This window comes from Alosa sapidissima, chromosome 5 (genome assembly GCF_018492685.1).
Source record: "Alosa sapidissima isolate fAloSap1 chromosome 5, fAloSap1.pri, whole genome shotgun sequence".
In the NCBI taxonomy this organism is placed as follows: domain Eukaryota; kingdom Metazoa; phylum Chordata; class Actinopteri; order Clupeiformes; family Clupeidae; genus Alosa; species Alosa sapidissima.
In genome coordinates this window covers 19,154,994-19,180,858 of record NC_055961.1, presented here as the reverse complement: position 1 = coordinate 19,180,858, position 25,865 = coordinate 19,154,994, and the positions used below count along the sequence as shown (strand labels likewise).

Below are 25,865 nucleotides of genomic sequence, written 5' to 3'. Positions count from 1 at the left end.
CAGTGTTATTTTCCCTGAACAGGCTTTATCGAGCTCCTGACCATTACGAGCATGCGTTTAACCTGGCCGCGTGCATATCGATACACCACAGCCCCGTTGTGTTATGGCTCTCCTCTCTTCTCCCTGACTTAATCTCTATCTCCCACCGAGATCAATATTGATCTTTGCGAGTAATGTTTTCTCTTGGAAAGTCATGGGGTGGAGACGGTGCGTGTGTGGTTTAAAACACTATGGAGCCGTAGGACGCAAAGTGCGTCCGAATTCACACCCATTCTCCTCTGTTAAATTGCTCACAGAGTACTCATCGCACGCATATCACCTGAAACTGTACAACTTCAGCTGTCCAACGGTGCTGGTTCCTAGTTCATGTGATAAACGTTTTGTGAGAAAATTAACTTTGACACCTCTGCATTCATTTCCACACCCATTCTTCTCAGTGTAATAGCACACAAACTCTTCAATCAACACACGACAAACTGTACATCTAAATTAGCAGCAGACCTTACCGAATCCAAAGGTATAATGCCTCTGTACAATAAACTGTTCCTGAGTTATCTGGTTTTGAAATAATATTACATTGCATTGTCTCCAACTTTGGGCCGACATTCTAATTGCCTTCACTATCAATTATTCAAAAGGTGGTCACATGATGCACAGATCAACTGTGTCTTGGGTTACATGACATCTGTGCATCACTTCAAGTCCCAAATTCAAAGGAGTATAAGGCATATTCTCCATCCAATGATTCAGTGACAAGTGAATAAAGTCCAGTGACTTCAGTAAATAAAACAATTTGAATCCAATATTTATTGTATGTAAGTACATATATCTTTACAAGTTGCTAAGGCGCTAAAGTCACCATTTTGATTCTTATACTGCCAAATTCTACACTCAGGGACAAAACTCAAAACTTTCTTCATGTGTGTATTTGTCCAAAGGCTTGCTCCGAGTGTCACCTGCTGAATTCAGATCCTTTGCAATCCCATGGTACACAATCAAGCGGTGAGTCAGCTTGTAACAGGGGCCATTTTTCCGCGAGACCGCTGTGCATTTGTGTGTGTGAGGGCAATGCTGATGAGCTGCGTGTGCTTGTGTCGGGCGACAGGGGGACAAAGAGCACTTCATGTCCAATTCACAAGTTGTTTAGTGTGCGCTGGTGCATTTCATGGCCCTGTGTCCTCAGGCCGCATCTCAGAAAGCCATTTCTTCTGCCTGGGAGGGTCTCTGATAAGAGCAGTGTCTCTCTCTCTCTCTCTCTCTCTCTCTCTCTCTCTCTCTCTCTCTCTCTCGTTGGGTATGCGGAGCTCATTCTTGCTCCCGGGAGATTTGACACAGGTGCTGCCCTGCCTCCCTGACACATTAGAGTGCTTTATTAACACCGCTGGATATTACATGATCTCATACAAGATGCATCCTCCCCTCTGGCCTCCATGTATTAATGATACAGCGGATGTATTAATTATACAGCACGGCGCTCTGTTCAACAGGCTCTGTGTTGGACGGGTTAAGGTGGAGCGTACAGAATACAAAATGGGCAGAGGACACACACATACACACACACACACACACACACACACACACACACATACAGCCCAAAAAATAACAACAAAAGAATCTAAAAGTATATAGACAAACAAAATAGACAGATTATCAGAAAAATGAAGTGTGTAAATGACTGCCATAAATGAACTCCAAGTAACACTATGCAACATGTTTTGAGGTATGCCTATCCTTTTTTATCATAAACAGATTATGAAGCATTGTGCTCTGTGCCATGCATCACCAAGCTGCACATCACTGTTGAGTAATACAAAACAGATATTATCTATTATGCATCAATTTACGGGTTTGAAATACGATTTACCGGCGTAATCCTTCTGTCTGTTGTTCTATGTACACTGTAAACATTTAAAGAAATGTCAGCCACTCTCACTGGAACAGGCATTCTAATCTGTGATTGCTATATGATGACGAATCAAAGCTTTGCTGAAGGTTTTCTTGGATAAGAATAATTTGTACGTTTGTAAGGAATTGTATGAGATGAGTAAGTACAAAAACATGTACACACACTAACACAAGCCCATGCCAGCTTTCTTTATCAAAGCTTTCATTACCTTGTCATTTCAACATTTTAAGTGGTTTACAGATATTAATTATGGCACACTGAGATGCATTTCCTGCCCCCCCCCCCCCCCCCCTTGTGCTTGTCATCTCCCATATTTCACACCCCATTAAGTGGAAGCATGATAATCTCAGCACTGCAAGCGGGGGATGAGGACAAAGTGAACAATCTCAACCACAGTGGTGACATTCACTTCACATTTCTCTCCAGGCTTTCAATTATGTGTGTGTGTGAAGGTCAGACACAGATAAAGTGGACACATCTCCCTCGGCAGGACTGCGCAAATGTATAAGACAGAAACAAACAGATATATTTGCTGCCGAGGGATAGGAAAAGAGGTGTATGTGTGTGTGTGTGTGTGTGTGTGTGTGTGTAAGAGAGAGAGAGAGGAAGCGCGCAGGGAGAGCTGGTATGTTTATGTGTAGTTTGTGTATGTATGTGTGTGTAGGTGTGCATGCAACATCGAAATCTATGAATTTTGCTAAAGTAAAACGTAAAAATTGACTAAGATTTAATTCATGAGCCAACATAGCTGCCGAACAACACTAAACAACACTTATCAGGCACCTGTTGAAAGTGATTTAGTTCCGAGGCAATTTTCCAAACCAATAAAGTGGTCAAATGAAAGCATTGTATAAAGTGCTGCCAGTACCTACAACAGTGTTGGAACACACAGGTATGGAAAACACATTAGCACGCGTTTACCCTTTACACTGCAGAGAGCTGAAATCTCCGCTCTGAAGATTGAATCGGATACACATCCGTCTCTGTGGGATTATGAAGCAGCTGTAGCAAAGTCCTTTTAGGCAAGTCCCTCCACTCAGCGGCCATATACCAACGTTTTATGGGCACTCATCGGGCACAGTCTTTGGGTCGAACTGCGCGTGCGCAAGGCTTCACGACACCAATCTTGCTCCAGCGGCGAGATCACAACACATGATTGGCACGATGTCTTCACAACACACCATATGATTGGCTCAATGTATTCACATGTCGACGTTTTGCCGAGGAAGGGGTGGGATATGTGTAGACAACGGCCATATTGGTGTGACAAACTAGCCCCATGCATTTCTATAGAGTATTTTTTGAGTGCTGTGTCTCCACATTAGAAAGTCTCTGGCTGTAGTCAGACTCATATGCGCGTAAACCCCCCCTCCTGATCCACAGGAGGTCTTTACTTAGCCTGGCTCCGCCCTCCTACGTACTTACGCTCAATGAAATGTACGTACGAGAGTCTGGATATTTCCAGGCTAGTCTTTACTGGCCTTTATTACACGGCTCTTCAGAGTGCTGCAGAATGCTCCATTCACTTGAATGAGCCTTCCCAACGTTTGGTAGTCTTTCATATTACTGCGCAAGGACTGGAACTTCATTCAAAAGTGAAAGCAGACGGTTGATCAGCTGTGTTCTAAAGAATGTTTGATTCAAGTTTAGCGTGTGCTGTTGTGAACTATATGTTTCTCACCAAAAGCCACGATGAAACGATAACAAATAGGCTATAGCCTACTGTAGGCTATGCAGGCTAAAGAGTCATATCGTGGGGAGTTTGTTTCGTTTTGGTTTGGTTTTAGCTGTGTAATAAGCGGGATAATGTATAGAACGCCGGTCATTATCGGGAAATAGGTCCCTTCAGGGCGGAACAAGACCCCTCCACTGCGCGTTGGGGTCCGGTTCGCCCTGTCGGGACCTATTTCCCAATAATGACCGGCGTTCTATACATTATCCCTTACTCAATAATCAAAGAACAATTCAGCATTCACAGCACGTGACTGTAGCACAGTCCTAGTGAACACCTTCTGAAAAAAAGCAGAATGTTTTGAATGCAGAGATGTAAGTCCAGCTTCAGAAAGTAAAAGTCCTGCCATGTATTGGTTCTACCTGTGTGCTTAACACATGTGATCTCACTAATTAGATGATCTACCTGGCTTAAGAATTGTGCTAATAAGAATCAGCTGATTACTGTAAGTGAATGGTTGGAACCAAAATGTGGCAGGCCTTTTACTTTCTGAAGCCGGAAAAAAGTCAGATTTTTACACCTCTGTTTGAATGTGAGTATGAAGTAGTGTTGAAGGTGAAACCTATTTGCTATTTCTGTTCCGGTATCTTCTGTCCATTATGTTTACATATATAACTTAGTGCAGTCTCAGTAAGCTAACTTTCTTTAACTTATTTCTTTCGAAATGTTGACAATTCTGTACTGAATTGACTGACATATTTGTAGATAGGTTTTTTTTCAGACTACCATCATATGAAACTATTTAAAATTAATACCACGCAGCTTTGGCAAGACATTTCGGAATACTGAAGTATCATGGCGATGATCATGTTTGGCTCAGGAATAAGGTTGGTTACTGTAATATTGATTTTGACAGAAATTGGTCGTTTTCTTGCCTTGTCTATGAAATGTTCTATTTTAAATAGATTAATCCTGCATTCCTCAATCCTCCATTTCAGCTGCAAATCCCTTATGCATCTTACTGAAATACTCTTTAAAGTGTACTGCTTGCTAGTTTGCCTGCCTTTGTTTAGTTGAGAGAACTGGTAACCATTCACATATTCATTTATTTATTCATCCACTAATTCATTCATTCATTCATTCATGTGCTGTTCATTTCCTAGAAGCGGTTTAATCAGAATGAAACAAACGGATCATCAGTCTGTCACACTCTCATCTATCCTGCTGCTGATCCGTCTTTGTGACTGACGATCATTTGACAGCCTGCGAGAGCTCAAATTGAATTTGGACTGAAGCACACTAGATGCAGCCGTGAGTGAGTGACTGTGTGTGTGCGTGTTTGTGTGTGTGTGTGTGTGTGTGTGTGTGTGTGTGTGTGTGTGTGTGTGCGTGTGTGTGCGTGTGTGTGTGTGTGTGTGTTTATGTGTGTGTGTATGTGTGTGCTTATGTGTGTGTGTGTGTGTGTGTGTGTGTGTGTGTGTGTGTGTGTATGTGTGTGTGTGTGGTCTTCCTCAGTGGAGTGCCACTCATATAGGACTCAACAGCAGCAGAAGGACGCGTTAGGAGTCCAGCAGAGCCGTCACTGTATTGTCTCGGAGCGCTCCTGTCATAGAGACAGTCATTTCCACAGCAAGGCTCAGCGGTGTGGGCTGTCTGCCAGACTCCCCTCTGGCCTATTCTATGTGGCGTCACTGAGGTCAATGAATCTCTTTCATGCAGAAACGGCACCAGAGCCAGGAGATCCAAACCAGAAGAGCATTCAAAATAGCCAACAGACGGAGACACATCCATGAGCATTTTCAAACACTGTGAACGCTTGTGAACACAAACAGGCAGCCAGAGGAGGTCATTCTCTGGTCGTCTCTATTATTGTGTTAAGTGCTCCAAATGTAAAGCACTTTGAGCTGCATTCTGTGTATGAAAGGTGCTATACAAATAAAGCTTATTATTATTATTATTATTATTATTATTATTATTATTATTATTACATAAACATGGGTGCTGGACTAAGGGTCGCAATTCAATTTAGACAACATAACAAGGCTCTCAGGCTTCTCAGCTTGAGAAGGTAGTTCTCAACAAACATACAGTGGAGCTGGCCGAACGGTTACCGTTAAAATGAAATGTTGACACCAAGTCGACAAATCAAACTGTTCAGAGAAAACATATTCACCATGAATGTTCACCTGTGGTTATCGAGTTTGAACCCACCCCTGCTTTAACCACACAGAAACCAAGGCATGAACCTGATGCCATTGACAGCCACACTACATTAACCATGCTGATTAGGCTAGCTCTCCTTCCACAGAGTAAATAATCTCTGTGAAAACTGCAACCCCTGTTTGGTTTCAGCAGACACTGTAGGTTCAGAGCTTTGTCCTTACTCTGATAGTGAATACTGGCAAATACAGCCAAAGTTGGGCCTTCTAGTGTTCTAATTCTGTCCCGTGACATCCTTATCACATCTTATCCAACACAACACAACACAGCGTGCCACAACACAGTAGCCTATCTGTGTGACTCCAGGGCATGATCTTCTGACGGATTGTTGCAACACTGGGGTTAAATCTGTCCCCAAGTCATTAGCTACCTTGAAACACCTTTAGTTTACTGAAAACACGTAGGGCATTAACCTGTTTTGTAATGCTAGCATAGACACCACTCATATCCATACGGAATGTCTTCAAACTCCTCAGGTTATTTGATAAGGCTATGGATCCAAAGCAAAAAAAATGCAGGGGGAAACGAAGGCAAATAGAAGAAGAGGAAGGGAAATATAATTCTTGAGTTGCACAGAAGCTTGTCATAGTTCATTAGCCAGCTTCCCACCAACAGGATTTGCATCTCTGCTCAGTGTGAAGCTACAGAGTAATGGGTCCTGAAGTCTTTATACAGTGAAAGCTCTACAAAAGTGCATTAGCGCAGTGCTAACCCCATGTAATTGCTCTTCAGACGATTGCCTTTGTCACCAAAATAGACTTTTCACAAACAAATGCAGAACGCAGATGCAAGATATTAAAGGCTTTTGCCATTGTGAAGAGATGAGTGAAATATGAAAGATGCATGTTATTGTCTACTACTCACTGGGCTTGAAGCCTTATTCACACACTTTACAGCTCATTAAGATGTCTCTTTTCAAACAGCATAATATACACTTTGATCTGTTGTAATGACCATTTTTTTCTCTGAACCTACTTTTTGCACACACTTATTGTATCCAAGTAGGGACTTATTGTATCCAAGTAGGCTCTTATTGTATCCAAGTAGGGGCACTCGTACAAGTACTGTTTGTTCTGTTCCCACGGCTACGGATAGTTTGTATTGTGAGTTGAACATGACAAGGTAGAACACTGCTGAATACTGTTGAATGGGAACAATTAAATGACCTAACATATTTAGCATCAGCTCTCACTTTGTTATTCCTGTAAGAATGACAAGATGTACTGAAGTCTCCCCCTGACTGCAGTTCAGCAGATACTAGCAGGACTGCATTCATGCCAATCATGGGCCAATCACACACCTGACAAGGGACAGACAGATCCAGTGCAGATCTGAACGCTGTCCAATACCAGAGCCGGCTGATGACCCTGTTCTGAAGAATCTTTGCCCAACCGTAACTTGGTATCGGTGCGTGATGGAATTGGAGTTCAGGTCTGATCTGAACTCTAACCCATACTAAAGACGACTGATGAACCTGTTCTGAAGAATCTCTGCCCATCCGTAACTTGGTATCGTAGCGTGATGGAATTGGAGTTCAGGTCTGATTTGAACTCTAACCCATACTAAAGACGACTGATGAACCTGTTCTGAAGAATCTTTGCCGATCTGTAACTTGGTATCGGAGCTTGATGGAATTGGAGTGCATGTCCGATCTGAAGGCTGAGGCGGCTGATGAACCTGTTCTGAAGAATATCTACCAGCCAGTCCGTACCTTGGTATCGCAGCGTGATGGACCTGGGGTGCTGCCTCTGTTCGCTGCTCAGGCGGATGGAGATCTGATTGCTGGAGCTGCGGAGCACCAGGCCCGTCTTGAGCGCGGATGTGTTGGCCAGGGCCGATGGCTCCAGGACCCCCAGGTCCTCCACCGTCACCTGTGCTCCCTCCAGCAGGCTCACGTTCAGCACCTGGCGAATACACACATATACATTTAAACATACTGTACACATACACACACGCACACACACACAAAACATGTATACATACAGAAATACACACATACACATTATAACAAACATGTGAAGGCCTACACAGACAAAAAACATTCACATGCAGTATACAAACATACAAATACATACACACACATACACACACACACACACACACACAGAGAGAGGGAGTGTATCAAGGGATTTGTTCCCTCAATTCTCAATTGAGCTCAATTCTCTTTGTAGAGCTAAGCTCTTTAAGAAGGTCACAATCCACGACTTTCCCATTTAACCGAGGCAAAATCTTTACGATCATATTCTCTCTGCGGTAGTCCCTAACATGATGTATCCATTGCATCTTCTTGCATGGAATCAGATTTAATATGAAATGTGCTTCACTAGGGTTTACATTCATTGATCCAGCCATACACTCCAACACTACACTACAATCTCTGTATCGACTTTTCTGCATCTCTCTCCTCTCCACCCTACCCCTTACCACCACCCTCAGAAGAACTCAGCCTGGGGAAGGACCAACTATGCACACACACACACACACACACACACACACACACACACAATCAAACTCATTCACGCACACAATCACACAAACAAACCCACACACACACACAACCAAACTCATTCACGCACACACACACACAACTAAACTCATTCACACACACACTCACACACACACACACAAACACACACACAAACTCATTCACACACACACACACACACACACACACACACACACACAGCCTGACTAGCAGACTGCCTGACTAACAGACTAGACTACAGATGCAGCTCTACAGCAACATGTGCTGCATGGCAAATCATATCAGCATGATTACAGCCACCCACACACAGCCTTCTGGGCTCCTCAGCCAAGGGGATGTGGGACCTGCAGTGTTTCCTAATAAACTGAGGGCTGTCCAGCACTAGCCAAGCACAGAGAGTGAGTGTGTGTGTGTGTGTGTGTGTGTGTGTGTGTGTGTGTGTGTGTGAGAGAGAGAGAGAGAGAGAAAGAGAGAGAGAGAGAGAGAGAAAGTGAGGGAGGGAGTTTATGGATGTGTGTACGGATGTATGTGTGTGTGTGTACTGTATGTGTGTCACTGGTCCTTCCTGAGGTTGATGTCTCTCTGGGGTAATGGAAGTGTCAGAGAAGCAGACAGGGGCTCAGTGTGAGAGAGAGAGAGAGAAAGAGAGAGATAGAGTGAGTGTGATGAGGATGAACACTAGGCAAGGCATGGCAAGATGTCTGCCAGACCAAGGGCCAAAATGAATTGAGGGGCTGTACTGACGACCTGTCAATGGCTGGCGGGGGAAATTGGGGGTGGATGTGACATGGGGATTGCAGGCGGTGGTGTGGGTGGGGGTGGATGTGACATGGGGATTGCAGGCGGTGGTGTGGGTGGGGGTGGTGTCTGGTTCGGTCGCCACTCTCCCAGAGCCATCTGAGAGGTGACAGTTATTATCTGTGAGGGAGAAAAAAAAGCCAATTGTCCTGAAACCATTCATCTGCTCTCTCCGTTTTACCCAGAATGCTCCTCCAATTTGTCAAAACATTCACTGCAGCTGTGGACACGCGAGCACAGATAATGACTAAACTGCTAAACTTTCTCAAAGTTTCGCTGGTGGAAATGCGAAGGAATGTCACAGCTGACCCTGGGGCATGATGCTTTTGATGGTAGTTTTCTGTCTGTGAGAAAAAGCAGTCCTTTGATGGTTCTGACCCATCATTTCACCCCAACCTACATTTTTGATGGGCAGACAAATCTCACATTATTCTCCAGAAGTGACAGATGAAGAATTTGTGGGAAGATATTTCCCAGCAGCACTGTTAACAAAGACCTGCTTCCACAGCATACTCCACATGCATTCTGATAGTATATTTTTACTACCATATTTCTCTTAAGACTCAGTCAGGACGATGGAATATCAGGATCCAGGCTTTATTCTTTTCAATGAGGGGCCAGTGGCCCTCAAGGGAGAGAGGTACATGATTGTGTCACCCCATCATGGATTTCACCAGTATTCTCAGTATTCTCAGTATTCTCTGACTATAAAAAGCCAAGATCAAACGAGAGAGACCTACTGTCAAAGAGGTATCACTGTGGTCTGATGCCTGTAAGGAGAGACTGATAGACTGTTTTGATGATACAGACTGGGACATTTTCTTTGATAACTGTACAGATGCAAATGAGCTAACAGAGACAATAACATCCTACATCACATTCTGTGAGAATAATGTTGTCATAACAAAAACTGTTAAACTATACCCCAATAATAAAGTGTGGGTCTCTCATGAAATGAAAAAGTGCCTCCGTGAGAAAAGGGATGCTTTTGCACAGGGAAACACTACACTTTTCAAAGAAAAAAGACGGGAATTGAGAGGGATTATCAAAAAATCCAGGCAACAACATAGAGATAAAATGGAGAGTCAGTTTGTTACAGGGGATGCTCGTAAAGCATGGAATAGTCTAAATAATATGATGGGTAGAGAGACCAGGAAGCAACACCCAATCAGTAATACTACTTCATTTGTAAATGAACTAAATCAGTTTTATAGCAGGTTTGATAAAAACACACATGGGGTCAGCTCTGATCAAGTATGTAGCTCTGTCTGGCATACCGTCACTCTCACTGAACAGGAGATAGCTGGCTGTCTTGCCAGGATTAACCCTTTTAAAGCACCGGAGGGGGAGGGCCCTAGCTGGGTGCACTTACCAACTTAAAGGTGTTTTCACTAGGCTATTTCAGACTCTGCTTGATACACACACAGTCCCGCTTTCATGGAAGAAAACTACAATAATCCCTGTGCCTAAAAAGTCCCACCCTGTCTTACTCAATGACTACAGACCAATTGCTCTCACCAGCATTCTATGCAAATGTATGGAAAGGGTAGTACTGGGTCGTCTAGCAAACTCCCATCTGCTAGACAATCTTCAGTTTGCGTATAAGGCACAAAGAGGTACTGAGGATGCCACTCTAACTCTCCTTCACATGGTTAGCAAGCACATCCAACACCCAGAGGCCTACGCTAGAATCTTATTTATTGATTTCAGCTCAGCTTTTAATACGGTCAAGACTGACATTCTTTTAAAACGACTAACAAAACTGGACACAAATGGACACCTTGTGTTCTGGATTAAGGACTTTTTAACTGATCGTCCTCAAAAAGTCTCTGTACAGGGTACCATGTCTGATGAGGTCATTTTAAACACTGGAGTGCCTCAAGGCTGTGTTCTATCCCCAGTATTATTCTCCATGTATATAAATGAATTGCAGATCTGTGATAATCATTTTAGCCTACTTAAATATGCTGATGATATGGCAATGGTCGGTTTAATGGTCAGGGGAAATGGGGATCTGGAGAGGGCCTACTTTGATCACATCCACCGCCTTGTGGCCTGGTGTGAGGAAAGTGCTCTTGTCCTAAACCCCATAAAGACCAAAGAACTTGTGGTCAATACTAGGGGTGGAATACCTACATGTCAGCCAGTTACAATTGGGGGCCAACACGTTGATGTTGTCTGCAGTTTTAAATATCTAGGTACTATCCTAGATCATAATCTAAATTTTACTGAACATGTAGATGATATTTTTAAAAGGGCAACCCAAAGATTGTTTCTTTTAAGGAAACTTAACAGTTTTGATGTTAGCAGAGAGGTCTTGAGGATGGTCTACACCAGTCTGCTGGAAAGTGTCATCTCATACAACATCTCATGCTGGTATGGGAATCTAGGGGCTAGGAGCAAAAGTAAACTCACAAAAATTATAAATATAGCCAGTAAAATCATACTGAACCCCCAGAGGCAGCTGGTGGAACTGTACACAACACACACTAAGAGGAAAGCCCTACAGATAGTCCATGATCCTTTACATCCACTACATCACACTTTTGAAAGACTCCCTTCAGGAAGAAGATATAGAGTACCTACATCAAGCAGAAACATTTTTAAGAAATCTTTTATACCATCATCTATTCATTTGCTAAATCAATATAATTTATGAGTTTTATGATTAACTGATTAACTTATATTATTTACTGCATTTTATTGACAACTTCTTTTGCACATTTCCATGTTTCTATATGTTGTACCTGCTGTGTAGTCTTGTTTGTGCTCGCTATATGTCGTATCTGCTGTATAGTCTTTGTGTGTGTTTGCATTACATGTATGTTGTTATTGTTGTATCTTTGTAGTAGTTTGTATGTAGTCTTTGTTTGTGTCTGCTTTATGTTGTACCTGGGTGGTTGACATGACATGGCCTTTTTTTGGTCCAATGTGTCAAAGATAGGTAAATTATAAAAAAATATATCAAAAGCTATGGTGATATTGTTCAGAAAATGCTGTTTTATATGAACATACAGAGCATTCATGGGATTAATCTTCCATTTTTTCACAATTTTCAGCCAAACCAGAAAAAGCTCATATGGCGTGACTGTCCCAGTCACATTTCACAAATTTTGATTTTGAATAAAAACAAGAAAATGAATTCATTTTCTGTTTATTCAATCATATATTGATAACCCAGATGCCTACTGAGTCTGCTTGACTAAAAGTTCAGGCATAATATTGTGAAGCCACCCTTAACTAAAACACTTTGTCCCAGAAATGGATATCATATGGTGTGACGCCATATTACTTTTTTTTAAACGGGCAATTGTTTGGAGACCTTTGGGGAGTAGGGGTCCTCCTTCTTTCAGGAGGAAGAACAACACCTCAGAAGGACACTGAAAGTTGAGTTTGAGGTGAGTTTTCTCTCTTCATGTTTTCAAAAAAATCAAGTATATCCGGCACTCCTGCTTCGGTTCCCTTTTGCACTGTCTTTTGGTGTGATGCATTTTACACAAAAATGCCCAAATAAAATTACTTTTCAGTCAATATTACCTTTAAAACTATATTGTCATATTGCAGTTAGCATGTTTTTAGGATGTTAGCATAAAAGCACATTGCTTAATGTCATGCTAAGTACATGAAACCTCATATGGTGTGACCCCATATCATATAGTGTGACCGGGTTTTCTCGTCACACCATATGATTTATTTGTCACACTGTATGATAGAAACTGCATTTTCCTGCATAAATAATGTTTTTTCATACATATGTTTAACTCATAATTAAGTGTAATATATATTTTGACATATTTAACATGATTTAACATGTATTATTTAAGATGTGCAACTATTGCATGTATTGCGAATCACACACACATAAAACACAGAAATCACCCACACACACACTCACTCACTCACTCTACAGCCTTGGATACAAAAGATACATATTTGACATTCTAAATATCAATAGTAGTCTGAGAAAATAAATTCTGGTGTTATAGAAAACAGTAATATTAATGTTGTCTTTAGCACTATAAGTAATTGCAACAATTTAATCTGATTATAATGCAGGAAAACTTTTTCAATTATCTGAATAAATTGTTGAATTTGTCTTTTAACAGATATAAAGAGAATAAACTCAAAGGGGAACTGCAAACATTCAGATTGAAGCCCACCATTGAGAAGAGAAAAACTCAGGGAACCCAATAGCTATACAATATTTGGTGGCATTCTGTTTTGCATAGTTGTGATTTCTAAAAGTGAACCTTTACATGATATACCTGTCTTAAACTGTCTTTTGTTGCTTGTGCAATACATATAATACACATTTTTGTATTGACAGATTGTTTTGTGGTGTTATTTATCATATGGCGTGACACCATATCATTTGGTGTGACATCAAGAAATTATGAAAATAAAAAGGCTTTTGGGGTCTGTATCATACAAATCTCAATGGAACAGATAGAAAATAGGGTCAGCAAAAGTCACAAGCATTTTCTTTCTTTTATATCAAGGTATGTCAAAATGAATATGATGTTTATTGAAAGATTGAGGACATATGCCTTACTCTGTGTATTGATGAAGAAATATACTGTAAAATGTAATACATTTGCACAAGGAAATGCTAGATCTTGATGAAGTAATGATAGAAGATTATAATACATTGCTCACATTAAAAACAAAATACCCCATTATAATTTTACAAACAATAACTTTCATGTCACGCCATATGACAATTTTAGTCACTACCACAACTAATTAGTGAATAAATATGAATTTCAACACAAAATCTAAAAGACCATACATATTTTGGGGAATGGAAGGGTCAGCACAACAGGACTAAGTGATTTCCATGCCTAATATCTGATTTTTTTTTCAAAAACTTTTTTTTGGCCTAAAACGTCAACCACCCACCTGTTGTGTAGTCTTGCTTGTGTGTGTTACATGTTTGGTGGGGCCAAAGACGAATTTCCACAGTAGTGGACAATAAAGACCTCTAATCTAATCTAATACAGAAACAGTCTACTAACTTTATGTTACAAACAAAAGAAGGAGTGACCTCTAGGTCCAACCCAAGTTTGAATATGCAATAGAAAGGGGGGATGAGGATTAGGCCTTCATCAGGTCTGGTCAGCTTCTATTGTCTTTTCCACTTTCAAAAAACTCCTGAAGACCCAGCTCTTTAGAGAACATCTACTCTCATAGCAACACTTACAACAAGTCTTACTGATCCTAGCACTCACCAGCCGTTTTAAACTGACAAGTAACTGTTAAAAACAGCACTCACCGACGCACTTATTCTTACTGTACTCTAATGTTAAAAAAGCGTCAGCCAAATGTAATGTAATGTCTTTTAATTAAAACTACCCCCTTTCCTGGGAAGTCCTTCAGAGGCCTGACCAATCACTGTGTCTACAAACATTAACATTTCACACCTGGTGATAGGCAAAAGGCCTCTAGACAGGCTTTCATTGAATTCAAGGATAAACAAAGGATGCTTGCATAGGACAAGGACAGGAGAAATACAGTAGACTATAAAGCTTATTCACAATTCTTTCAATTCTTTGCTTCATTATCACTCAAATAGTCCATTCTGACAACTACAACATCTCCAGATCCAAAGGGGCATTTTAATTATTCTTACAGTAATATATTTAACAATATTAATACTAACATTTGGATTGTAATCATACCTGCATGTTTTACTGTAAATTACATTTAGGTTTTTCATCGGAAATGTGTGCAATGTTGCGTGATATAGTGTACATGACATGGTCTGGATATTGGACAAAAACATGTGCCACAGTAGCTACGTTTACATGGACAGATTTGTTGTCATTCGGATGAAACTAATCTGACTGAAAAATTCATGCCATCATGGGGTACGTTCTATTCCGATCAGGTGCTCTCAAATGCTTTCGAATATTTGATCAGAATAGCCGTGGTTGCCTACTTTTGCTTGAGAAGATACAGCAGTCAATCCGAATGACCGTATACATGGGTGTTCATTCGGAATAGGAGCGGACTACATCACCTTTCATTCCGATTAAAATTCTGATCGGATCAGGAATTTTAATTCCGATTGAGGTGTTTATATGACAATTTTGATTCCGATTTAGCCGTTATTCCGTTTCTAATACCATATAATGTATGGTCTACAATTTGAATGTGGCCAGTGGTGCAGGACAGTTATGAGACTGCAAGAGTTGGACAGCCTACAGTATGCTGTGAAATCTCAGACATAAAATACATAAACCACCACACACACACAGACAGACACACACACACACACACTCTCTACCCCCTGGCCCTCATTCGCCATCACAGAGCTGAGGACCTGTCACCTCATCCAGGGACAGCTGTCCCCAATCTCGCTGATGCGCCACCAGCACTGTCACCAAACGCACGACTGCAGCCGAGAGCGACAGACTCGGTTTAAGACACAGAGCACATGCCCTGAATCTCCATGACCTCATTCACCGCGAATGTTGATGCTGTTTCCCATATGCTGCGTTTAATCATGTTTGGACACAGCCCGCTAATTATGTTTGGAATTGCCCCTCTCACTCTTCATTCCTGTTGATATAGTATTTTTTTTCTGTTTGCCACATTTAATCATGTTTGGACATGCCCAGCAAATTACAGTGAACACTGGAGGCCTGACAACAAGCTTAAACATGTCCACTATGGACAACTGACATGTTGGATTCATGAATTTCTGAACAGCAATTTATTGGTGCATCTTTTCAGTGTTCCAAGCTATTGCACCGAGCATAACAATGACCTCTTCTCTGAGATTTTGAATTATTTCCCTGAAACAGTACCCTTTACAGTATATACCAAGAGTGCCAAAGGTCAAAACCATACGAAATGTAAGCAACGCCAAAACACCCAACTTATCAGAAAAAGTCCATAGTGTTTTAGATGCCAGCTAGAGATTCCCCAATAATCTCCTTGGCTTCTTTGTTGTCATGTGATCTTAACTACCTCAACTGTAAAGCACTTTGGGTCAACTCCTGTTTTTAATACGTTTTACAAATAAAAGTGATTTGGGTAATGAGTATACACACACACTGCCTGTATCTAAATGATATTGTCAGTTAGAAGTATATATGTTTATAAAAAGTCTGAAGTAGGCTTGCGTATCCCTGCAAGTGGGGCCTCTCTCTCCCCTCGTCTCTGGTTCCCAGGGTAGAGAAACAGACTTTACTCCCATAACAAAACACAAAGCAAGAGAAATAGAACAACATATACAATGACATGGAGGGGAAATGGGGGAACAGACCCCACCCCTCAAACTTCAGATTGGTAACGTTAATACAATACACAGTCTTTAAAGTAAACAGTCTATTGAAAACAGAAGACAGATGATAGTGGCACCACCACAAATCAGTTGTAGTTGGTGAAATATGGAGAGATAGAGAGATAGACTGAGAGAGAGCGAAAAAAACATGATAAATAATCTACTCTGGTTGTTACTTGACAGGAAATTGTATTGTGTGCCACAGCAGATACCAGTGTAGATTAAAATGGGACAATGATAAAAAAAAAAAGTAGAATGGCAGTTGAAAGATTTATTTTTAAACGTGTGTCGTGTTCCATCCTCTGTCGGTTGGTTCCAAATCCCTTCTCTGGCCTGTATAGAGGGGAGAGAACACCGAGCCTCAGTGCTGCGGTCACTCCTGCCCTGCAGGCTCCATCTCTAAAGTGTAGAAATTTTAATGAGGATGTGGCGGCCCTGCAGAGTAAGCTGCAATGTGTGTGAAAATAATGAGAAATGCTGTATATCACACAGCGAAAATGTGGAGAGATGATTCAGAAATAAAGTGTGTGTGTTTGTGTGTTTGTGTGTGTGTGTGTGTGTGTGTGTGTGTGTGTGTGTGTGCGCATTAGTAAGTCTGAGCCAATTATGCTTGGTCGTGTGTGTCAGAGAGTGTGTGTCTACTCTGTCCGGTGAGCTATGTGCTGTGAGTCCTTGTGTGATGATATGTGGATAATGACTGTGGTCCTGCGTGCTCTGAAGCACAGCCTGTCTGAGCCATGAGGAGCTGGCCCTTATCACAGTGCACACAGATACAGATTAACACATGCTGCTAACCCCGCTACGCTAACCCCGCTACGCTCACATAACCCGCTAACCCCACTACGCTATCCTACACCCCCCACCCCCCCGCTAACCCCACTATGCTACCAGGCCAACACAGCATGATACAGCTCTGCCTACAAGGAGATTTGGCTATCTGTCCAGTCCACACACACACACACACACACACACACACACACACACACACACACACACACACACACACACACATACACAGACACACACAGGACCAATGAATGTTTTTTCACCCTGATAAAATCATGGAAAAGTTTATCTCTCCTTCTTCCCTGTTACTGTGTTTCCACACATGATTTGTTTTATTGGTAATTCTAAATAAGTAATGTATTTTAAATAAGTAATAAGTTATTATGTATTGGTGTAGTGATGTAGTACTCGAGTCCGGTCTCGAGACCAATTTCTGCTTTCTCGGTCTCGTCTCGGACTCGTTCCTTCAAAGACTCTGTCTTGACTCGGTCTCGGACCACAGTGGGAGGAGAAGGACTCGTAATTTCAGACCGAGTCCTCGAGACCAACGCATTTTTTATGTTCATATCAAAAAACAGACAACACATAACAACAATAATAATAAAATGCAATGTTGACCGGCATTATTTGAAAATGACATCCCATGGTGCAATGCAAAGATACTGCCGTCAGAGCCGTTTATTTATCTCTATGGCTCTGCTGCCGGTGAGTGTCTGTAGGTCAGCATAGTCCATATTAAGACGTTAAGACTGCTCCTCTAAACAATTCCCAATCTAGCTTAGTCTGTAGGCCTAACTGTTGATTATTAACTGGGATGATATTAAATTATGAATATTAAAACTGACATTTTTTTATGGTCTTGGTCTCGACTCGGTCTCGACTCCTAAAGGACTCGGTCTCGACTCGGACTTGCTTCCTCAAAGACTCGGTCTTGACTCGGACTCGACTGTATTTGAAAACCAACAGACTCGGTCTCGACCCTTCAAAGACTCGGTTTTGACTCGGACTCGGCATAGGCGGTCTCGTCCCCATCACTATATTGGTGTCATTGGATATACGGTAAGACACATCATTTAACTCCAAATCTGAGAACAGATCAGTGATTATGTTACACAATAATAGCCTACAGTGTGTTTGGCCTATTGGCAAAAACCCTGAACAATGCTGTTTTTATCTTCCATTATAAGTCAGTTAAATTTTGTTTGAATCGTTTTTTAGTGCAACTGTAAATGTTGATATAACACTCCTGCCAACATTTCCAAATGGCTGGTGCCCCTGAGCCAAAATCCCTTTATCCCTCCAAACTGACTGCTAGTGTAATCATCAACACAAAAGCCGCCTTATTGTATGAGTGAACAACTGCGATGCCAATTAAACCATAACAATGAAGGAGGTCTGCGCTCGCTTCTTCCATAAACTCTCTCTGGCACACGTCCTAACTGACTGCCAGTCAATCAGAGAAAGAGATAGAAATGAACACTTTTTCTATTTCTCTTCCAATGCTAAGGTGTCTGCAGCCCACTCTGCCACCCTCTGACCCCTCAGCGTTTTTGGGTCTAATGAATTCTGCCAAGCACATCACATCGCCCCAGACAACGGTCAAACAAAGACATGTACCGGGAAAAGCTCCACACAGATAGTGGCCATTCACAGAGCACATGTTTCTGCTGCAGCTATCTCTATTAAACACTCGGGACCTCTCTCTCTCTCTCTCTGCCTCTCTCTAACTCTCTTTATCGCTCTCTCTCTCTTACTCTCTGCCTCTAACTCTCTTTATCTCTCTCTCTCTCTCTCTCTCTCTCTCCTTCTATCATAATCACATGAACTACAGTTTGACTGATACAGCCCAATAAAACGCCCGCTGAATAGAATCCAATTTTCGGAGGAAAATAAGCCACTTTGCATATCTTAACCGAGGTTGTCTTCCACCTGGTGACATCTTCCGAGTCCAGAGGTTGTTGTGAATGTGACACTGCATCACCACAATACAAAGCCCACTGCCACCAAACACCAACATGTTGTATTGTATATTGCAATATTTCCCATTATATGTAGATAACAAAAATGCTGAATATTTTTTTTTCTTGAAAATAATATATACTGGCAATTTGCCTGTCTGTATATCTCTGTATTCTTTATCTGTATTTTTTATAGCGTGAAGAACTCTCCAAGGTGCAAGGAGATGCTCATTAGCATAATGTATTCATGAATTAGCCCATTCAAATAGGTGCCATTCCTAATATGGAGAGTTTCCATCTGAGAATCGTCTTTCTCTCCCAAGAGGCATTTATTAGTTTGTTTTAACTTTTTTCCTTCTCTCCAGTGGGTTAAAAGAGCCGTTAGCTGTTTAAAAAACGCTCTTGTGAAATATGGTTAGGAGACTTATTAGATTCCTGCCACTCGGGTGAGAGGATTTGCTCTCTAATGGGCACTGCAGACCCCAGCGGTTGCACTGCGCTGAGAGAATTTGCATTCGGCCTGCAGTTTTGCATAGATTTGAATTCATGCATACCTGATTCCTGCGGGAATGATCCCCGAAACTCTCTCTCTCTCTTTCTCTCTCTTTCTCTCTGTACCTCTTCATCAGTCCCAAAATGAAATGCTTTCCCTCCCTCCCTTCCTAACTCTCTCTCCCTCCCGGCAGAAAGGGTGTCCTCCCTGAGACATCTCTCTATCTCACATCGCTTCGCTTCTTTTTTGTCCTTTTTATGACATCTATCTGGGATGAAGAGCAATTAATGTCATCTGAAAGCAATCCGCAGAAGGGAAGGAAGCAGGGGAAAAAGAAAAAAAAGAAAGTGAAAGAAAGAGAGAGAGAGAGAAAAAAAACAAATTTTGGCAGTGGATTGGAGTGATGTCCCTAAAAAGCTCATCACGCTCGGTCTGCTGTCCTTCCTGTCCTGGCACAGCCCGCCCGAGGCCTTCCTCTCCGCACTTCTCCTCCTCCTCCTCATCCTTTTCCTCCTCGTCTCATCACCAGTTCATTACTACCGGGGTGCCCTGAGCAGCCTCTATTAACCAGCGCTGCCGCACAGGGCCACTGGGCATGCTCAGTTTAGTTCAGCTCTGCTCTGCTCCGCGCCAACACACACACACACACACACGCACGCACACACACACACACACACACACACACACACGCACACACACGCACACACATACACGCACGCACACACGCACACACACACACACACGCAGTTCAGTTCTGCTCCTCTCCACTCTGCACTGATCGACCACCCCTGCTCCCATCCACCAGCAGGGCAGTACCAGTGTGCCATGCATAATTCACTGGAACAAGACGGACAGGTTGGCTGGGCATACTGGCGTACATACTGACTGGGAGGCCAGCTGGGTCCTGGCGGGGGGGGATGGGAGGGGTGGAGGGGAGGGGAGCCAGTGCGTGACTCTGAGTTGGTTCAGTATGAGTGATCTTCAGCTGAGGAAACTGGACCTGGGTGATGATGAGGAAACTAGCGCATGACAATGAGGTTAAATGGATGACTCTAGTGGCACTAATCAAGGCAGGCGTATTTCATTATATAGGACAAGTCATACACATGGTTGAATGGGCCACTGGAGACACAAACACAAGGGGTGTTAGGGCCCAGGGGTGGGTATGGGGGCACCAGGACATGGCTGTGAGGTTGATTGGGCACACCAGGCACCTGCTAAGGGATGACATGGCATAGGTGTGGGAGACTACCAGAGCATGGCTTTGAGCCATGAGTGGATAAAAGGAGATGGAGACTGGGGCACACAAGCACACACACATGCGCGCGCACACACACACACAGACACGCACACACACAAACGCACACACAAACATCCACCCATACTGAGCCATGCACTTCCTGCTGTACAGATCAGATTGTGTGAGAATTAATTTCTATTTAACTTAGCTATCATTCTATTACTATTTACTCATATTATTAGTAATAGACAGAACAAATCTTGTAGGTTTTCATCATGGGTAATAACAATGGCTTTCTGTAATTTTACTACTTTATCCGATCTACCACTCTTCGCAAAAAGCAGAGCCCATTACTGGAATTGTTTTGAAGACCTGAGTAAATTGGTAAAAACTGTTAAGAATTGATAAAATATTTTATTGTGAGGTGGTAATCTTTGGTTTACGTGTCAGAGATGGAGCCCGGCATAACCTTATTTTAATTGGATCCTTTTCCCAAATAAAAGATAGCAGGGTGTTTGTGAGAATGAGTTTAGGCAATCAATGAACTCATTGATCGAGGAAGAGAGAAAGAGGGATAGACAGGGAAAGAGAGAAAGTTTGAGTGTATGTGTGTGTGTGTGTGTGCGTGTGTGTGAGTAAGTGAGTGAGTGAGAGAGAGAGAGAGAGAGAGAGAAAGAAAGAAAAAAGCTTGCTTGGAGCAATCGTTGGGTGACGATTGTATGTTGCTTCATCTGGTCATCGACCCATGTCACACCGGACTGTTCCTCTGACACCCATCACTTGAAACTAACAAGATTTGGGGATTGAGAACACACACACCCTCAGCAGCTCACTAATCCACTGGCTCCAAAGTCATCAAGTCAGACATCATGTTTCTGACCCACAGGGCCTCCAACTAACAAGCTCTTTTCAAAATGTGTAGAAAATAGCCTCTTCCTGGCCAGACCCAGAAGCATCCTTTATGGTTATAAACCCTGTTGCCCCTGTTACCTCAATTACTTTCCTTACTGTTGGAGCTAACGTCAGCTAAATGACTAGATGTGGAGGGTGTTTCAATAGTCCCTAAACGTTCTCTATATGAGCTGTTTAAAGACAAGTCATTCAGGGGAAAGAGAAGAGGAGGGAGGTGAACGATGTGAGAGGCCTGTCCAGTTTTGTAAACCCTGAGAACAGGAAACTGAGGGGATGTCAACCAGGATGTCTCTGTGACTGTGACTGTTTCAGTAATAAGTGTGTGTGTGTGTGTCTGTGTGCCGACTCCAAGTCTGTCAAGCTGTGTCAGGGACGTCCTGGGTGACATACAGACTGTGCAGACGGCGATCGTTTCAGTAATGTGTTTGTGTGTGTGTGTGTGTGTGTGTGTGTATGCGTTTGTGTGTGTGGACAACAGACCAGAGACCTGCCAGCTGGCCCTAGCAGACCCAATAGCTGCCGTATCTGTCCCCCCTGTTCCCTGGCCCACCTCCATGAGGATGACACTGACGTGCACTGTCACACCATGAAACAGTCTCCCATGATGCACTGGGCTGAAGCCTCTCAGAAATGGTTCATGCAAATGTAAACAAGAGTCTAGAATGAATGACTGCATCAAAATACTGTCAGTTAATGTCAGCTATTCAGATGCCAATTTCCTAAACAAAATAAACAGTCTAGATGTGGAGATGCAGTAGACAAGAAGTAAAAGGACCAAAGCCAAATCCCATAACCATAACCATAAAAGACATCTGATTCCAGATAAAAGGTATTATCACCATCATTTCCCAACTATTAGCTGCCCGCGGCTTATACATTGATTTTGCAAAATTTCTTCAGCTATGAGGTTAATACACGGGGGCAGTTAATATGGTATTAATATGGTTTTGTTTCTTTTAACTTGCAAAAAACACTGTCTTGCGGCTTATACACAATGCGGCTAATACACAGGAAATTACTGTAATATTGAAATATCTGATCATGGTACCTGATCATGCTACCATCACCGTTTGTGGGGCAGCCGTGGCCTATTGGTTAGGGCTTCGGGCTTGTAACCGAAGGGTTCGATCCCCGACCAGTAGAAAAAATGTGGGCGGGGACAATGGTTGAGCCAAGGGCGTAGGTTTGGTCTGAGCTTTGGTGGGGACAAAAACTTCTAATCGACAGCATTACATAGGCTACAGGGAGCTAAGCCAATCAAAAAACAGGCCTGTCTCAAAGACGTATTTTGGGTGGCGGTACTGAAGTGGGAAATTGTTTAACTTTTGTGTACCGCATGAGGCGCTTTTTTCCCCGTTTCAACCTGAATATTGGTGGGGACATTTCAGTCATTATTTGATATTGGTGTGGACACGTCCTTCGGACCCCACGCAAATCTACGCCCATGGGTTGAGCACTTCTCTCCTATGCCCACAACCACGGCTGAAGTGTCCTGTAGCACTGCTCTGGGTTAGTGTGTACTTCACCTCACTTTGTGTTCACTGTGTGCTGTTTGTGTTTCACTAATTCACGGATTGGGATAAATGCAGAGACCAAATTTCCCTCACGGGATCAAAAGAGTATATACAGTACTTACACATATACTCATCCACCACACCCAAACCATAAACCATACACAACACTTTTGTTTGCTATGCTGCTCAGAATGTTCTTGTGTTTTGAATGTTTGAATGTCAAGAATCTCACACTGACAATCTGACAATCTTCAGTCTGACAATGAATATGATCAACTGTATATAATTTTTACGGCAGCCAGAGTAAACACTCCTCTGCCATGACAAAGGAGCTGTCACAATGTATGATACCACTTTCTACAGCTAGCTGGATTCACTACCTGAGCTGAATGAGATTTATCCCATCTGTTTTAAGTGAAGTCTGTGCACTGCATCCAATGTGTAAAACAAGTTAGACACAAAAATAGCCTTTTATGTTGCAGAAGTCATCACATTTAGCTGCTTACAAGGGAGGAGCAACACCAGCAAACAGCTGACTGAGCAAAACCCACTGAGGTAAAAGAGTTGTTTATCTAAGTGTCATATAAATTTGAAGGTGGTGGCCACTTCTCTCTCTGCTCACTGGGGCTCACGTTCGCTTGACAGTGGATGTGGTTGTAGTTTTTTGACAGTTTGTTGTTGCTTTACACTACAATAATTTCAATTCCGTTTCCTTCCTTACAGTAATGTATCGTGTGGTGACAAGGTGACAAGGAAAGTTTTTAATTTTCTAGAAAAGAAAAATGAAATGTAGCATTATTTCAGAAGAGAAGGGGACAGAATAAATACTGAATACGGCATTATACACATCTCCCCCCTGAGCTGAGCTGCTGTATCTCCTACTGCTGCCCAGCAGAACACACAGATACACAGATCTCAGCATTAGCATCTGCTTCTCCTGATTGATTTCAGTGTAGTTAAGGGAGACTAACATAAAGAGATCCCTGATGTGAACAAAAACCTATAACAAGGGAGAACCAGAGTAAAAAGATCTGTCATGTGACAAACCCATAACAAGGGAGAACCAGAGTAAAAATATCTGTCATGTGACAAACCCATAACAATGGAGAACCAGAGTAAAAATATCTCTGTCATGTAACAAACCCATAACAAGGGAGAACCAGAGTAAAAATATCTCTGTCATGTAACAAACCCATAACAATGGAGAACCAGAGTAAAAATATCTCTGTCATGTAACAAACCCATAACAATGGAGAACCAGAGTAAAAATATCTCTGTCATGTAACAAACCCATAACAATGGAGAACCAGAGTAAAAATATCTCTGTCATGTAACAAACCCATAACAAGGGAGAACCAGAGTAAAAAGATCTTTGTGATGTGACGAACCCATAAGGAGTGAGAATAAGGGTAAAGTGATCTCTGTGACTAACCCATAACGAGGGAGAATAAGGGTAAAGTGATCTCTAACCCATAAGGAGAATAAGGGTAAAGTGATCTCTAACCCATAAGGAGAATAAGGGTAAAGTGATCTCTAACCCATAAGGAGAATAAGGGTAAAGTGATCTCTAACCCATAAGGAGAATAAGGGTAAAGTGATCTCTAACCCATAAGGAGTGAGAATAAGGGTAAAGTGATCTCTAACCCATAACGAGGCCTCTCTCGCCCGCTCTCCTGCCTTTTGCCCATTGACAGTCTACAGTGCTGACCGCTGGCCTAGCTGCATGCAGAGATAATGAGGTGCTTACAGGCACTGTGTGTGTGTGTGTATGTGTGTGTTTGTGTGTGTGTGTGTGTCTGTGTCTTTGTGTGTGTGTGTAGTATATGTGTGTGTAGTATGTGTGTGTGTGTGTGGTATGTGTGTGTGTGTTTCTGTGTGTGTGACTGTGTGTGTGTGTGTGTGTGTGTGTGTGTGTGTGTGACTGTGTGTGTGAATGTGTGTAGCATGTGTGTGTAGTATGTGTGTGTGTGTGTGTGTGTGTGTGTGTATTATGTGTAGCATGTGTGTGTAGTATGTGTGTGTGTGTGTATGTGTTTCTGTGTGTGTGACTGTGTGTGTGGGCCAGCAAACCGTCCCCTGAGGGCGGCAGAGAGAGGCTGAGAGAGCCACGCTTCCCCGCTCCCTGAGCCTCTACTCCAATTAGAGCTCAACAGGAGCCTTCTGTCTGCTCTCTACGCCGAGAGGGAGAGAGAGGGAGAGAGAGATAGAGAGAGAGAGAGAGGGAGAGAGAGAGATAGAGAGAGAGGAAGAGAGAAAGGAATGGACAGACAGAGAGATAGAGGGAGAGAGAGATAGAGAATGGGAGAGAGAACCATACATCCACATTTCCACACATCACTCTGCAGAGAGCCATCTCTCTTTTACTTTCTCTTTCTCCCTCCCTCTCTCTCTCTCTCTAGATCCTAGTGCATCACAGCAGATGCCAATCATCAGGAAGTACATTCCTCCAGAACCATTTTAGCACCTGTGACATCACAGACAGGCCAGCGTAGGATTGTTACCGAACGTTCTGTTGGCCAAAATCAAAACACTGGTGAACGTTCTCAAGACTACCAGATGCGAGCCTCTTCTGGGTTGCCAGATGTAATGAAGA

General features: G+C 42.5%; 1 protein-coding gene across 4 annotated transcripts in view; it reads right to left on the bottom strand.

Annotated features, from left to right (window-relative positions):
- Nucleotides 1-25,865, bottom strand: part of sez6a (seizure related 6 homolog a) — a 122,399-nt gene that overhangs the window by 30,662 nt on the left and 65,872 nt on the right. For all 4 annotated transcript variants that reach the window (XM_042093411.1, XM_042093412.1, XM_042093413.1 and 1 more), the window contains exon 4: nucleotides 7,510-7,702. In XM_042093411.1, the coding sequence (XP_041949345.1) occupies nucleotides 7,510-7,702 (193 nt within the window). The remainder of the gene's footprint in view (nucleotides 1-7,509; nucleotides 7,703-25,865) is intronic.